The 16,459-nt window shown below is 39.0% G+C and overlaps 1 protein-coding gene across 14 annotated transcripts in view; it reads right to left on the bottom strand.

Moving 5' to 3' along the window:
• Positions 1-1,820: 1,820 nt before the first annotated feature.
• Positions 1,821-16,459, bottom strand: part of elovl5 (ELOVL fatty acid elongase 5) — a 28,893-nt gene continuing 14,254 nt past the window's right edge. For 2 of the 14 annotated variants that reach the window (XR_015505015.1, XR_015505014.1), the window contains exons 4-9: positions 14,225-14,302; positions 13,795-13,966; positions 12,963-13,087; positions 10,462-10,596; positions 5,984-9,164; positions 3,608-4,079 (exon numbers count right to left, since the gene is read on the bottom strand). Coding sequence is in view for 2 of the 14 variants with exons in the window: in XM_087277683.1 (XP_087133809.1) it covers positions 9,045-9,164; positions 10,462-10,596; positions 12,963-13,087; positions 13,795-13,966; positions 14,225-14,302 (630 nt within the window). In the remaining 12 variants the exon portion in view is untranslated. 14 annotated transcript variants of the gene reach the window in all.

Genomic DNA, 16,459 nt, shown 5'->3' with positions numbered 1-16,459 from the left:
ATGATTTATCAATGGATACTTCAATAATTCACGTGAGCTGCTAGCTTTCAGTCATGAATGTGACTACAACAATATTTAATATTTTTACATTACTGTGAGGGTCGGGTTTAGGGTAGGGGTAGATGCTAATAAGATACAATGTAATTGGGTAATTTTATAAGTAATTCTCGTTATTACTGAGGGTTAGGTTTAGGGATAGGGGTGTTAATAAAACATAATGACTGGGTAATTTAATAAATATAAAAACTAATTCTCACTATAATTACTGTTTTTACATTACAGCTAGTTAGGGGTAAATGTTAATAAAATACAATTAATGGGTAATTTAATAAATAGCTGTATCCTTTTAACGACTTCTCTTCGCTGATTGGTGTTCACTGGCTTGAGGGCGGGATCAACCACTCACACGACACGAGATCGACCAATAAGCAATCAATTCCTGATGTTCACAGCCATATCTGTTGGATATGATGTGATATGGTGTTGAAACCAACCATAAAGGTCAGAGATTTTTTTTACTAATATTACATTGCACGAAAGCAGTATAGATACGCTTTCCATTGATATACGGCTTGGTAGGATAGGACAATGTTTGGTCGAGATACATCGTTTTGAAAATCAGAGGGTGCAAAAAATACACATATAAATATGTCAAAAGTTGTCTTTAAAGTTCTTAGCAGTGTTTGTTACTAATCAAAATTGATTTCTGATATATTTACAGTGCAATCCCTGCTGAAAAATCAGCCTAGGCTGGTTGGCTGGTTTTAGCTGGTTGACCAGCCTGGTTTTAGAGGGGTTTTGGCCATTTCCAGGCTGGTTTCCAGCCATTTCCAGCCTGGTTTAAGCTGGACATAGCTGGTTTTGGCTGGAGTCCCAGCCTGACCAGCTAGGACCAGGCTGGAAATGACTGGAAATGGCCAAAACCCCTCTAAAACCAGGCTGGTCAACCAGCTAAAACCAGCAAACCAGCAGGTTTACGCTGGATTTTTCTGTTGGGAAAATATCTTCCTAAGACACGATCTGTACTTAATATTCAAATAATTTTTTATAAACCCTTCAGAAAAAAAAAACATCCTAAACCAGCCTAGTCAAGTTAGTTAAAGCTGGTCGTTTCCCAGCATGACCTGCTAAGACCAGCCTGAAAATAACCAAAACCCCTCTAAAACCAGGCTGGTTGACCAGCTAAAACCAGTCAACCAGTCTAGGCTGGTTTAAGCTGGATTTTTCATCAGGGAAATTAATTATTTTGACCCATACAATGTTTTTTGTGGAATGAAAGACTACAGAAGCTGCAGTTTCATGTCAATTTAAAATATTTCATAAGCATAACATGTATAAATCTGTAATCTCAAATGATTACAAGCCTTCTGGAAACTCACTGGTCAAAGTGTGTGGTAAGTACTTTGTGTTTTACTATCACACATACATTTCAAGAGTTCCCACTTAGATATGCTTGGCACTTATAGCAGGTTTGGCATGCTGTCCCGGGAGAGAACCCTGAGCTCGGAGATATTTGAGCCCAGGGCTCCCGCCCGGTCTAGAAGCATATCAGGAGAACCGAGATCAGGTAGGTCTCGATCGCTCCCCCTTTAGAAGGGGAGAAAAAGGAGGAGATGGGGTGGAAGGGGGGATTCTTCCAAAATGAAGTGCAATGAGGAGAAAGTGATCCATTTATACTAAGCTAGGATCATTCTGATTGGATTATTACTGATTACGGATGAGTGGCCAGCGGTGCACAATCATATCACGTGCTCCTCTCGAAATTAGTTTATGAAACTTCACTTGAATCCCTTCAAAAGCTGAATAAACACAGACACCTATTTATTTCGGCCTAAAAACACCTTTATTGGTATTTCGATCTGTTTGAAGTTACCGGTCATAGAATGTTTGCTGTATTAATATTTCTATAATGACGGAAGCTCCTCATTAAGTGTCTACTGTATTAATAGCAGGTGATATCTTGCATTGTACAATGGTTGGTAAATCTGTGTTTAAAAGCAAACGCTGAAATAAATGAGTATAAATCAGATGTTGCAGACTAGTTTTCCTCTAAGCTAAAAGTAACAGCAGGATAAATCAAGGAAACATTTGTTCAAACAAGAGGACAGAATGATTGTGTCTAATGCTTATTTTGTTATAGATTACTGATTTACTTTAGGGTTTTCCATGCAGTGCTTCAGAGAAAGCCGAGTTCATAAATGTGCTGTCATTGCAGTGTGCGCAGTTGTTCAAGTATGCTAGAAGCTGCTGATTCACAACATTTTTTGACATCAGAAAATGAAACCACAGCTATTATTGTGCAGCTTAGGTTTTAACTATCCTTCCCAAGACCACAAACCCAGTTTTATGTTTCTTTTACCGTTATAGTATCAAGTAAAGATGAAGATATTTTGCTAATAAAACTCTATTCTTGATTAGTAATGTGCATTGTTTGCGTAAAGGCCCCGTGAAGTGTTTTGAAATGTTGATTTTTTTATTCGATGTTAGAGGTAAACTCTAAACATGAAGAGAGGGTGGGACATAGAGTAGCCCCGCCTCCTTTAAAAAAACAGCCAATAGTGTTTTGTTTTTATCACAGCTCTCCCTGCTGAAAAATCCAGCTTAAACCAGCCTAGGCTGGTTGGCTGGTTTTAGCTGTTAGCCTGGTTTTAGAGGGGTTTTGGCCACTTCCAGGCTGGTTTCCAGGCATTTCCAGCCTGGTCTTAGCTGGTCAGGCTGGGAGATGACCAGCTAAAACCAGCTTGACCAGCCTGGCCAAGCTAGGAGTCCAGCTAAAACCATCTATGTCCAGCTTAAACCAGGCTGGTCAAGCTGGTTTTAGCTGGATTTGGCTGGTCATTTTCCAGCCTGACCAGCTAAGACCAGGGTGGAAATGGCTGGAAACCAGCCTGGAAATGGCCAGAACCCCTCTAAAACCAGGCTGGTCAACCAGCTAAAACCAGCCAACCAGCCTAGGCTGGTTTAAGTTGGACTTTTCAGCAGGGCTCCCATTGAGAGTGTTTGAGATCAATAACATCAAATGAAAAGCCAATGAAAAGAAGGGGTGGGGCATGTCAGATACTAGAGAGCGTTTGATTGGTCAAAATATTTGATGACAAACTGAAGTATGAGGTAATGTAAAATTATGCGGAAGTGACAAACTACAAGAGGTTTGTATCTTCTAAACGTGAAGATAAAATATCTGTAACATAGAAATTATAACCTGTAGCTCATCGCAGGGGTGTCCAAACTTGGTCCTGGAGGGCCGGTGTCCTGCATATTTTAGTTCCAACCCCAATTAAACACACCTGAACCAGCCAATCAAGCTTCTATGTGTACTAAAAACATCCAGGCAGGCGTGTTAAAGGAAGTTGGAGCTAAACTATGCAGGACATCGGCCCTCCAGGACTGATTTTGGACACCCCTGGCTTATAGATTTCCGTAAAACTGACACACTGATACTAACATCTAAAAAAAAAATCATTTTAATTTCACGGTAGCTTTAATTTTAACAAATTGAAAGATGATTTTAATGTATTTTAATTGTTTTGAACCTTCAGACTCCAGATTTTAAACAGTTGTATGTCAGCCAAATATTGTCCAATCATAACAAACCATACATCAAAAGATTTTCTCCATCTAATTATTTATTCCGCTTTCAGATAATGCATAATCCAAAAATGTACACATATGACTGGTTTTGTGGTCCAGGATCACAAATATTCTGCAATTTACTCCCATTCATATATACAAAACTGCCCTTATACATTCATCAGTGCATCCTCAATGTCAAACCCTGGCTCAGATCTAAAATAATCATGAGATTTTGGATAAAAATATAATCTCGTTCTAATTATCACAATGAATAATCATTCCAACATACAGAAAATTACGGGAAATGCTTGAAATGTTCCCTCAGTTCTGCAATGAGTCAGCGTTTCAGTTCTGAAAGGTCTATTAATTAGTAACACTTGACAATAAGAGCCGTTTCGTTCGCATTGGTTAATATATTACTGTAACAGTGAGCCATACATTTATTCATTCACTTTCCTACAGCTTAGTCCCATATTAGGGGTCACCACAGTGGAATGAACCGCCAACTATTCCAGCATATGTTTTACACAGCGGATGCCCTTCCAGCTGCAACCCAGTACTAGCAAACACCCTTACACACTCACATTCGCACACACACATACACTATGGACAATTTAGTTCATCTAATTCCCCTATAGCGCATGTGTTTGGACTGTGGGGGAAACCAGAGCACCCAGAGGACACCCACACCAACACGGGGAGAACATGCAAACTCCACACAGAAATGCACAATGGCCTAGATGGGACTCAAACCAGCGACCTTCTTGCTGTAAGGCGACAGAACTAACCACTGAGCCATTTATTCATAACTATCTTAATGTTAGTTATCAAAATACTTGTTGTTGGTTCATGTCTGCTCAAACAACTGCTTTTAAAAAAGTCTTGGTAAAGGTTTAACATTGGAAAATATACATGTTCATTGTCCATTCACGCTTTCCCAGTACTCGGTTGCAGCTGGAAGGGCATCAACCGGCAACCTCCCGCTCTCCCTCAGAAAGCCAATACGGAAGTAACTAAAACTGCAATTCATCCGAAATTCCGCTAGTCCTGGCCGCTCCTGACTCCATAATAGAGCAAATTTCAATTGAGCCCACTGTTAGAATGGCCAACTTTACCGCAGAAAAAAAGGTGTTTACAGCCTGGTACAAACAAAGATTTTGGTTAATACAGCTAATATTACCCTTCATGACAACTGTGAGGGGGGGGGGGGATTTTTTATAAATCATCCGTTTCCTTTATATTAAGTTATATTAAGTTTGCATAATTAAGGGCGTGGCCACTTGAGTGACAGCTAGATCTCGTTAGTCGCCGTCACGTCACCTCAGCTGTCTCCTGCAGATTTGCCACTGAACTCTGCATATTTATCGTATTTCTGTGTTGTTTTATTTGGCCTTACACAGTCGACTGCCTTTTGGACTTGTTTCCTACAATTATTAGATGGCATGGCATGCTGAGTGCACTTAATTGTGCTCACAAACCATTCACATGGCCTCCGTTGCCCATGTGAGTAAAGTTATATACTTATATACCATCTCTAAACATGTATTTGTTTTATTTAAGATCATTTATGGTTTATATTTATATTAAGAGCTGTAATGCACTCCAGAATCTGAAGGATTGATTAGCTGTAGGCTCTAGAACAGTCATCTGAAGCGTTGTCATACAGTGTTATGCTGGATTTCATCAGTAGTCTTACAGTAACTAACACAGACTATATCTGAAGTGTTTGGAAGTAATTTGCGTTTTCCTCCTGTTGAGAAACGTCATAAGAACAATGTTTAGTGGCTCAATGTATTACAGCAGTGTTTTTAAAAGACTAAACACTTTATTGATATAGTGTACAACCAAGCACAAGTGGTCAGAACACAAACGAGTCACAGGTGATAAAGTATTAAGCGTCCCAAAGTAAAGTGTGTCTGAGCCAGGTTAAAGCTAAATGCCAGCAGTTTTCTGTAGCTCCGCCCACTCTCCGCCCTTGTTTGGTATCCCGCCGTGGGTGTGATGACGCGCGAACAAAATGGAGATGGTTGGCCTACTTGTGGCTTCTTTTGCGCTCTTTAGAAACCTATGGGTGACGTCACGGACACTACGTCCATATATTTTACAGTCTATGAAGGGCATCCGCTGTGTATATATGTTGGATTAAAGGCACAGCCAATCAAAATGTCCATATGTGTTTTGGGGGCGGGAGGACTAGGAGAGAACGTGATTAAACCCTGGGCTAATGTTGACAGCGCCATTTTTTTAAAGTAAATTAAATTATTGGTGGGGACATTTCAATGGTCGGTGAATGTTAATATGGACGCGTCCATTCCGTCCACCCTAAATCTACACCCCTGGCTGGATAAGTTGGCGGTTCATTCTGCTGTGGCGACCCCAGATTAATAAAGGGACAAAGCCGAAGGAAAACTAATGAATGAATGTCCATGACATCTTATTGTAAAGTGATACTCATTAATACACATTTTCTGGTCTGTTACTGTTCATATCACCAGAAACTGTTCATATCTGTAAAAGTGACATACGCTGCTATGTTTGGTCAATTCCTCTCATACATTCTTCATTATGTCTACAAACATGTTTAGTGACAACACCAGTGCAAATTAGTCCAGTAATGAGGTTAGCCGTCTTAATATTTTAAGAAAAAGCAACATACAGTTGAAGTCAGATTAATTAGCCCTCCTGAATTATTGCATATTTTCCCCCAATTTCTAATCATAATAGTTGTAATAATTCATTTCTAATAACTGATTTATTTTCTCTGCCATGATGACAATAAATAATATTTGACTAGATATTTTTCAAGATACTAGTATTCAGCTTAAAGATTCAAGAAACCCTGGAGTACTTTTTTTTTAGATGTTAACAGATGTGTGTGTGTGTGTGTTGAGCATCAGTTAAGACAATGTTAGCGCCTGTAAGCTTTAACTGTGGGGAAAACTGGATCATTTTGAGCTTTTGTCTGCTAATTTCAGCTTCCGGGTTTAAAATGATTATTGGAGCGGATCAAAAGTGACGTAGCGCAAAACTGCAAGTGCAAAGATGACGCGTCGGTTTCTCATTATTATTCATAGCAGAGTTTTCTTATCCTATGAGAAGAGCCGGCTTCTTAATTATTCATGACTGCACATGCTTTCCGAAGGCAGGGCAGACCTGCTAGTGCCAAACTGTGAGACCCTATGTTGATGATTGGGTGAGACCGTGTCCACAAACCCACGGCACACAGTATAGCTGTTCATGAAGGGTCGTATGTGTTTGTTTCTGTGATCCACAGGGTTTGTTGCATGCTTTTCCCCTCGATCCTGTCAGGGCCGATACAGCAATGCTGTGTGTGTGCAGCAAGCATTTTTGTCAGGAGAGCAGTATGAGTATGGCGGAAATGGTGGACTTTGTCCTTTATCAGTGGAGTTCGTTCACATTTAGACATCGCCGTGCTGCTGTGTTTGCCTAAATCCTTCAGAATACCAGCAGGGCTAATGGTTGAAATAGACAGGGCAAGAGACCTGCTGCATTCAGACCCGGCGATTGAGGGAGAAGTCCTCATTTAGTGTTTATATCAACAAGATTATCTTTATAATGATATAACAAATTGTGGTTGTGTGTATATGAAATTACGAATAACAAATGTAGCAGGGCATTCAGGGCTCAACAATAAGGACTGCCCTATGGCCCGGGGCCAGTGTGAAAGATGCTTGGGACAGTAGACAGGATCATTACTGGCCCGATTGGGAAAGTGCTGCATTGTCACTAAAGTTTAACTTGCCTGCGACTATTTGTCAATTGTGTGCATTTTAAGCTTCAGCTTTTTAGTCTTAAAATGCTACCTTCTCTGATGTCGATTGCTTTTCGGATCCTCCTATCTAATTTGATGTTTTGAGCATGCTATTTTTTCTGTATCCTGGTAACAACCAGTACAGCGAAGAAACGGCAACATGGCAGCAATATCAAATTAAAAGTCTAAAGTAAAATGTCTGTTTATAACGTCTTGGAAGCAGACATTTACATGACAACACAACGAAAAAAAATGGTGATTATTATTTTTATTTTATTTTATTTTATTTTTTGCACAATTTTCCAGTCAGCCATCTTTTGTTAAATAATTTCGAACTGCAATAAAATACCTCCACATTTCCCATCATGCAATTTTTGTTTGCATAGCTCTGAATTGTGCTCATACATTTATTAACATTTTTCAAATATTGAAATTCACTGAAATATTGAGATTCACAGAAGTTATTTTTGACACATTATTTAAAATATGTGGCTAAAAAATAAGTATTAACTTGTCTTTTTTATTTTTTAATGGGGCCAGTGAAAATTTTGGCAGGGCAAATAAAAATCTGAACCATTGGCCCGATTGGACCAGTAGAAAAAATCCTTACGCCCCATTCACACGGGGCGTCAGCGTCAACGCTTCCCATTCACTTTGAATGGGTGACGTCAGGCGTTGCCGAACTGCATTGTGGATCCATCAGCGCCGCTTCAGAGGCGTTGCTCGCTGCAGAAGTTGGGACTAGCTCAACTTTTCAAGCGCCAACAGAAGCGTCAGCCAATTAGATCGCTGTATGCAAATACACCAGCTCAGACAGTGGCCTATTGCTGACTGAATTTCATTGGCTGACACTTTATGACGATCGCTTCAGCCCCAACTTCAGACACGCCTTCAGTCAAGCGTTGACGCTGAAGCCTCGTGTGAATGGGGCGTTAGCGTTGAACCCTGGCTTTAAATCACTGTTTATTTCTTTGCATTTTAACTTTGTAAACTATAAACTCATGCGTCTCCTCACGGTTTGGGTCTCATTTTGTGAGCCGATTGACAACAGTTTTTCTCTCCCCTGCTCTGCTGGCCACGCCCATTCCTGTCCTTTGCTTGCGGAGCTCCACCCCCAATTATCATGCATCTTTTGAAAAATATTCTGAAGTAGATTCGAACCGAAAGTGGGAGGTGTCATGACCCTTTAAAGTGACATTTAAATGAATTAGGGTAAAGTTAGGGTAATTAGGCAAGTCATTGTATAACAGTGGTTTGTTTTGAAGGCAATCCAAAACAAATACTGCTTAAGGGGGCGAATAATATTGACCTTAAAATGGGTTTAAAATAATTAAAAACTGCTTTCCTTCTAGCCGAAATAAAACAAATAAGACTTTCTCCAGAAGAACAAATATTATAGGAAATACTGTAAAAAAATTCCTGAATCTGTTCAACATCGTTTGAGAAACATTTAAAAAAGGAAATAAAATTCACAGGAGGGCGAATCATTTTGGCTTCAACTCTGCATTCTAGATGTAAGCTAACCTGGACTCTAATCGTAGCTCTCTTATGCACTTTGTTTTGGATTCAATATGAATAAAATGAGGTTGCAGTGTGCAAACGTGTAAGGAGTCTCTCTCTCTCGGAAATATGAAATGTTTTTAGCGTGGTCAGTGGACATGGATCTAATGTGTGCGTATCAATAATGGATGAACTGCCATCAATCTGCTCGTGCTTTTCTGTGTTTAATCTTCTCGCTGGACATCACTCCATTAGTGTGGCCGTTTACTGATCCATTGGGGTAATCGCTTTTCCTGGATCCCGAACGTTTCTTATAGGTCTGTGGAGCAAAGGTGAACATTTTGAGCATGCTTTTATTGTGCAAATGAATATTCTTCATGCTGAAATGCAGTGGGGGACAACATAAGGCACTTCAGTAAAAGAACCGTAAATAAAGTATACTGTATTGTTTATTGTAAAATATACAGTATAAGTATTTATATTTAATATTTATTTATTCAACGAACAAAACACTTGGTACTTAATGACGGAAGTTTTATTACTAAGTTACTAAGTTACTAAGTTAGTGAATCGTTTACTGGAGACTCACTCTGAATGCTCATTTGATTCTGTGAGTCGTTTACTGAAGGCTTACTTTGAATGAATCATTTGAATATGTGAGTTGTTTACTGGAGACTCACTCTGAATGAATCAATTGAATCAGTAAATAATTTACTGGTTACTCTAATTCATTTGAATCTGTGAGTTGTTTACTGGTGGCTCTCTCTGAATGGATCGTTTGAATCAGTAAATTATTTACTGGAGACTTACTCCGAATGAATAGTTTTGACCAGTGAATCATTCACTAGAAAACTCACATTGAATGGATCGTTTGAATCTGTGAGTTGTTTACTAAAGGCTCACTCAGAACTGAACATCTGAATCATTGAATTATTTATTAGATACTCTGAATGTTTCATTTGAATCTGTGAGTCATTTACTGGAGACTCACTCTGAAAAATAATTTGATTTAGTGAATAGTTTACTGGATATGGTGACTGATTCATTTGAATCTGTAATTCATATACTGGAGGCTCTCTCTGAGTGGATTATTTGAATCAGTGAATCATTTACTGGGGACTCATTCTGAACGGATCGTTTTAACCAGTGAATCATTCGCTGGAAACTCACACTAAATATATCAATTGAATCTGTGAGTTGTTTACTGAAGAACTAAACATTTAAATCAGTGAATCAATTACTTGAGGCTCACTCTAAATGGATCATTTTAACCAGTTAATTATTTACTAAAAACTCATGCTGGATGGATCATTTGATTCAGTGAATCATTTACTGGAGACTCACTCTGAATGGATCATTAATTGTTCATTTCAGTTTGTGAACTGATTTAACAGGTTAATTGATGAAGTATAGTTTGTTCACTAACTTTTCTACGTTCAGGAATTATTGTGAAATCAAACGTACGATACTTTGCTTTTGGAATGTAGTGAAGTAAAAGTCTAAAGTAGTAGAAAATAGAAATACTCTGATAAAGTACAGATACATGTATTTAAGTACAGTAGTGTAGTAAAAACCCGTATTACTGTCCACCACTGCTGAAGTGAGAATTCGTTTACCTGAATGTAGAAGTTTGAGAAGAGCAGGATGAGCGTGACCATGTAAGAGATTTGGAAATACAGCCAGCCCATTGGGAAACCACACGGCCAAACCACAGCACAAGACGTCTGGAACATGGTCAGGACAAACTGGACCTGAAAGAAAACAGCCTTTGTTGACGTACTATTGATCATTGTTGAATCAGTTACTTCAAAAACGTAATTCATAACTGTTTACTAAATATGTATTTAAATTAATCTGGAAATAAGTAACATTAAGTCAGTAAATTATTTAAAAACTCTAAACTACTTAAGATCCCATAAATTGCAACGCATAAGCAATTGAAATAAACTCTTTTACAATACAATGATTTATGCTAAGCTACACTCTCAGAAATAAAGTAACAGGAGCTGTCACTAGGGCAGTACCTTATCAAAAGATACATATTTGCACTCAAAGAGTCCAAAATAGTACCTCAAAGGTGCTTACTTATACCCAAAATGTACCTAAAAAGTACCTTTGAGGTACCGTTATGGACCCTTCAGGTACAAATATGTACCTTTTGAAAAGGTACTGCCCCAGAGACAGCTCCTTTACCTTTATTTCTGAGAGTGTAAGATAAGCTAAAAGTGTTTCCGCCTGACACAGGGATCTGAATAGATAAAAAGGGGAAAAAACTCACAAGGGGAGCTGTAAAATAAACCTATTTTACTGTGAATTGTTCACTTGAATGAGTGAATTATCTACTGGAGACTCGCTTTGAATGGATCCATTTTGTAACTGTGGTGCATTGTAGTATAATGTACCCTACACACAAACGTCTTGTCACCTATCCATGTTTTAGGAGCAGCAAATAATAACTTGACTTCTAGTTGATCATTTGGTATCAGAAGTGGCTTCTATGAAAGGCAAAGGTCTCAAGATAACGCTTATTTTACCAAAATGAAAAATGATCATGTCTTGATTATTAATGATTTAATTAGGACAGTAAGGTCTGACTTTGGTTAGACTAAAGTTTCATCACTGAACAGAAATAATGTCCAGTGTAGAATATAAAGTCCTGCTGCAGTGGAGACAGAATGAATATTGTGTCTGACTCCATCATGAGCTTGGAGGACTGCATCCATACATCTCTGACATGACTCACATCACTGATTAATAAAGTCATCTGGAATGGCAAAGAAGGCCTTCCTGCAGGACTCCCAGAGTTCATCAAGAGTCTTTAGCCCCTTTCACACATACAGACCTTTCCGGAAAATTGCCGGCAGTTGTATGTGTGAACAGGTCCTTTTTGAAAATATCGGTAAATTCGTTCTGGCTATTTTCCGGATAGAGAAGTTGTAACATTACCGGCAATTTGCCGGAATGCTGCGTTGTGTGAATGCAGAAGGAAGATTACCGTAATAAGCGCGTGCACGTCTAGAACGTGCTGACGTGAGACGTCTGCTTTAGCCAATCACAACAGTCAGACGCATTTACGTCCGCGCGGTTTATGAGAATAAAAGCCTTTGAATATTTTTCCAGACACATTTAGCTGCTAGAAGTTAGTCAGATCACGTTTATATGTTCTTCTTAATGCCAACTGTGTAAATAATCATCGATGAGATGCTTATGATAAGCCGTTGTTTGTTTACCTTCAAGCTTTGCGTGTGCCTGTGAAACAGCCTGTGAGCGCCTGCACACGCACATATTATGAACATCTCGACATGAGAAAGTGATCCTGCGAAAGCTGTTTACAATATTGATCATCCACAGAGTTTGTAATTTAGTCAAATGTTTACAAATACAAGCGCAGCCGTTTAAAGCTCATTTGTGGTGAATGATGTCAGAATTTACCGGTATTTTGGAATGGATGTGTGAATGCTCTTTTCCGGAAAATTTCCGTAACGTCCTCGCCTGTGTGAACAGCGCTTTTTTGAATATACCGGTAAAGTCGTTCCGGAAATCTTCCGGATATTTACCGGTATCACTGTGTGAAAGGGGCTTTTGTGTTCATCTTCAATGCTTCCTCCTTCATCTTACCCCAGACATGCTCAATAATGTTCATGTCTGATGACTGGGCTGGCCAATCCTGAAGCGCCTACTTAAAAACATTCAGACACTGGTTTCGGTGCTCTGAGAGATCCTAGATAAACCTCTGAATTTATGATACATTAGGATCAGTTATGAAGAAACCAAGCCAAGGTTTCCATTGAAATCATGTGCTGAAGCGGTAAACAAACCCCCGTCAGTTCCCTTCTGTCTGAACCGCTGCATTAGAGGAAGTAAAAACCTTCCTCAATTCGAACAACGGTCAAACACATTCACTCAATACTTCCTGAAAAGCTCAATCTATGTTTCCCTTTTTTATAAAGTGTGATTAGATGAGCTTCATATCATATTAGACTATTAAACAGAAAACAGGAGTTACCATATGTGAACCTGGACCACAAAACAGGTCCTAAGCGACTAGTTTTCTCAGATTTGAGCTATCTTTATTTACACATTTAGAGCCCATCATACACTCGCTGCTTTTCCTTACCAGCTGTCCTTGAGTGATGTACTTCTTCCACCACAGATACGGCCGCAAAGCTGGAACCGCAGACAGGCCGTAATACGAGTACATCAGCACATGGATGAAGCTGTTAAAGGTTGCACCAAAATACGCTGATAAAGAGAAAAGCAAAATCTGTATTAGTGCATAGTTCCAAATACAGTCAGTCACAATTAATAGCAGCACACTGGAGAAGAATGGGCGCCAGATCCTCTCAGCTGAAGATTCAGCACTATCAAACATGCATTTCTAAGTGATAATACAGTCATGCTGTTTCAATGTATTAATTAATGTATTAATTTATGCTATTAACAAACTATTAAATAAGAGTTTTAGCTTAATTAACTGCTAATTGGCTGCTTATCAATAGTTAGCAAGGTAGTAGTTGGGTTTAGGTATTGAAATTTAGGACATTTCTGCAATGCATATGTATGTTGCATATGCTATATTTCCATATATTGTGCTCTCCTAGCTTGTGTATACTTTTTTGTTGCATGTAGCAAAGCACAAAACAACTGATCTTGTGTACACTTTGGCGAATACAGCAGATTCTGTCAATTGTTAGCCTGGATGCTGCATTCTTGGTCTAAATATCCAGCACATAAATCAATAACCAGTAAGCACATCTATTCTAAGATGTAAATGGATCTGTTGTTTCCAGAGATCGACTGAACCGCTTTTAATACCAGGTTACATGATGCATGCAGTTATTTAAAGATCATCTGGACCAGCATTGTTTTTTTTCCTCTGTTCTGTTTTGTTTTTTCCGCGTCTGAATAATTCAGCATATAAACTGCACCATAAGCTCCTTCAGACTCACAGTGTCCACACGGCACCCAGTTCATGACGAACCACCAGATGTTGAGCATGGTGGCGTGATGATACACGTGCAGGAACGTGATCTGGTGGTTGTTTTTCCTCAGGATGAAGAAGAAGGTGTCCATGAACTCGATGAGCTTGGAGAAGTAATACCACCACAGGACATTCATCATCTGAGGACAGCATAAGCACATGCAAGAAATCATTTCATCACGTATATTACAAAAATGCAATATTAGAAGTCTAAGGCAACCTCTGCTGTGTTATGTGTCCTCTGAATACTCGTGTCAGAGCAGCCGGGTCAACAGGACACTTATGTAAGAGCCCAGCAGGGAATATTGTGTCTTTTCCGGGGATTGTGATAAAAGGGTTAAGCTGAGACTTAGAATGTTCAAGTGTCATTCAGTGGAAAACTCAGTTTGTTGTTTTACCCTGTTGTCGGCGTCTCCTCCACTGTGGGTGTTCTGGCAGAAGAAGTTGTACCCACCTTGATACACGGACATGACCAGCTGTAGAGAGAGAGGAACAGAAAGAATAATTGTTCACGTGCCAGTAAACATACCACTAAAACAGTAACCTTTACCAACGCTTAAACCTAGGGGTGTAACGATACACTCAGCTCACGATATGATGTGTATCACGATATAATGTTCACGATTCGATATGTATCACCATATTTGGAATAAAAATTGAAAAGTAAACTGAAATGCAAATTTTACCAAGTAAACTATTTTTTATGTATTTCTTTTGTTTCAACTTGTTAAACTGAACCTTCTTTAAGAAAATAAATTAAACAGGGCTGTCTCTGGAAAATAAAACTATTTAAAAACTTCTTAAAAATATTATTGAAATGACAGAGACAAAATTAAGGAACAATTTAAGTAAAGGTGAAAGAAAAAAAAGCTTTCTATTGAATTGAATTTAACAGTAAGAGCTTAAGGCTTTGCTTGGTCACTTGCGTTTTTTGTGTGTGCAAAAACAAAATCCACATTTCCAGGTATTTAATTCATATTTAATTAAATTCATTTAGAGATATCTCTAATTACAATTGTGACTAGTCAAAACTCATTTAGAGATATCTGCAAATATTTTTCAATGGAAGTCAATGGAGGAATATGACTAGTCATAATATATTTGCAGATATCTCCAATCTGATTTCGTACTAGTACAATTGTAATTGCAGATATCTCTAATTGTCATTCTGACTAGTCGAATTATAATTATGACTAGTCAAAATATAATTAGAGATATCTCAAAATATATTTATGGATAGTCAGAACAAAGGTTTAAATGCTAAAACGGCTTGCCATACGCGCGCGTCTATCAAAGTCTGCCCTCTGTAGTAACAGCTCATGGTCAGCTCACGTCATGTGTGATTTTGCGGCGGGAACATTATATGAAGACAGAATGATATTTTAGGGTAAATTGTACCTTATAAATACAGTATGTGACTCTTTCAACACCATTAGGAGGTATCCATGTCGCTGTGCAAAGTATGTAAATCACTGTGAAGACTTTAAAACTTAGAATGTTTGACCCAGTATGCGTGTCAAAAAGCGGACGAGTCTAAAGCAAAGACTGTACAACCGAAATGTTGCCAGACGTCTGATTATGAGAGGATGGGCCATCCTTTATTTCAACTCCACTCATCTTGGTCTGCTAACATTACTGCTGCAGTCTGAACTCACGTGCGACAGCAGGTGGAACGTAGCTCACGTGCAAACAGCTCAACTAATAAGAGAAAACGGACGTCATATCGTAATCAAATCGTCACAACGCCACGATGCATATTGTGACATTTTTGCATCGCAATAAATCGTACAACAATAAATCGTTACACCCCTACTTAAACCTAATGGTACGATTAAACCTGTATCCAACCTTAAACAACCTGAACTATAAAGATGCCACTAAAGATTTGCCTGAAATTAACCTACGCTTAAACCTACTAAACCTGTTTAACTGTGACCAACCCACAACTCTATATGCCCCTAAACCTGTACCTTACCTTAACCAACCATAACCCCCAAAAATACCACTAAATCCCTAACCTTAACCGACCCTATATCTAATGGTGCCACTACATTTGTTTATCCGTAATCAACTAAAACCTTAACTACCCTAAAAATGAACTTAGAAACCCATGAAACCTGTGTCTATCCTTAACCAATCCACTACCATAAAGATGGCATTAAACCTGTGCCCAACCCTTAAAACCTACAATCCTTAACCAACCCTTCCAGCTGCAACCCATCATTGGGAAACATCCATACACTCTCATTCACACACATACACTACGGACAATTTAGCTTACCCAATTCACCTGTACCACAAGTTTTTGCACTTGTGGGGGAAACCAGAGCACCCAGAGGAAACCCACGTGAACATGCAAACTCCACACAGAAATGCCCAACCTGACCCAGCTGGGGCTCAAACCAGTGACCTTCTTGCTGTGAGGTGATTGTGCTACCCACTGCGCCACCGTGCTGCCCCACGCTAAATCTGTGCCTCACCTTAACCAACTTACAACCATAAAGATCCTCTAAATCTGCACCTAACCCTAACCAACCTACAACCTTAAAGATGCACTAAATCTGTGCCTACCCTTAACTAACCTACATCCTTAAAGATGGACTAAATCTTTGCCTAATTTTAACCAAAATACA

The sequence above is a fragment of the Danio rerio genome, chromosome 13, assembly GCF_052040795.2.
Source record: "Danio rerio strain M-AB ecotype USA chromosome 13, GRCz13ab, whole genome shotgun sequence".
Lineage (NCBI taxonomy): Eukaryota > Metazoa > Chordata > Actinopteri > Cypriniformes > Danionidae > Danio > Danio rerio.
This window is presented reverse-complemented; position numbering and strand designations above follow the sequence as displayed.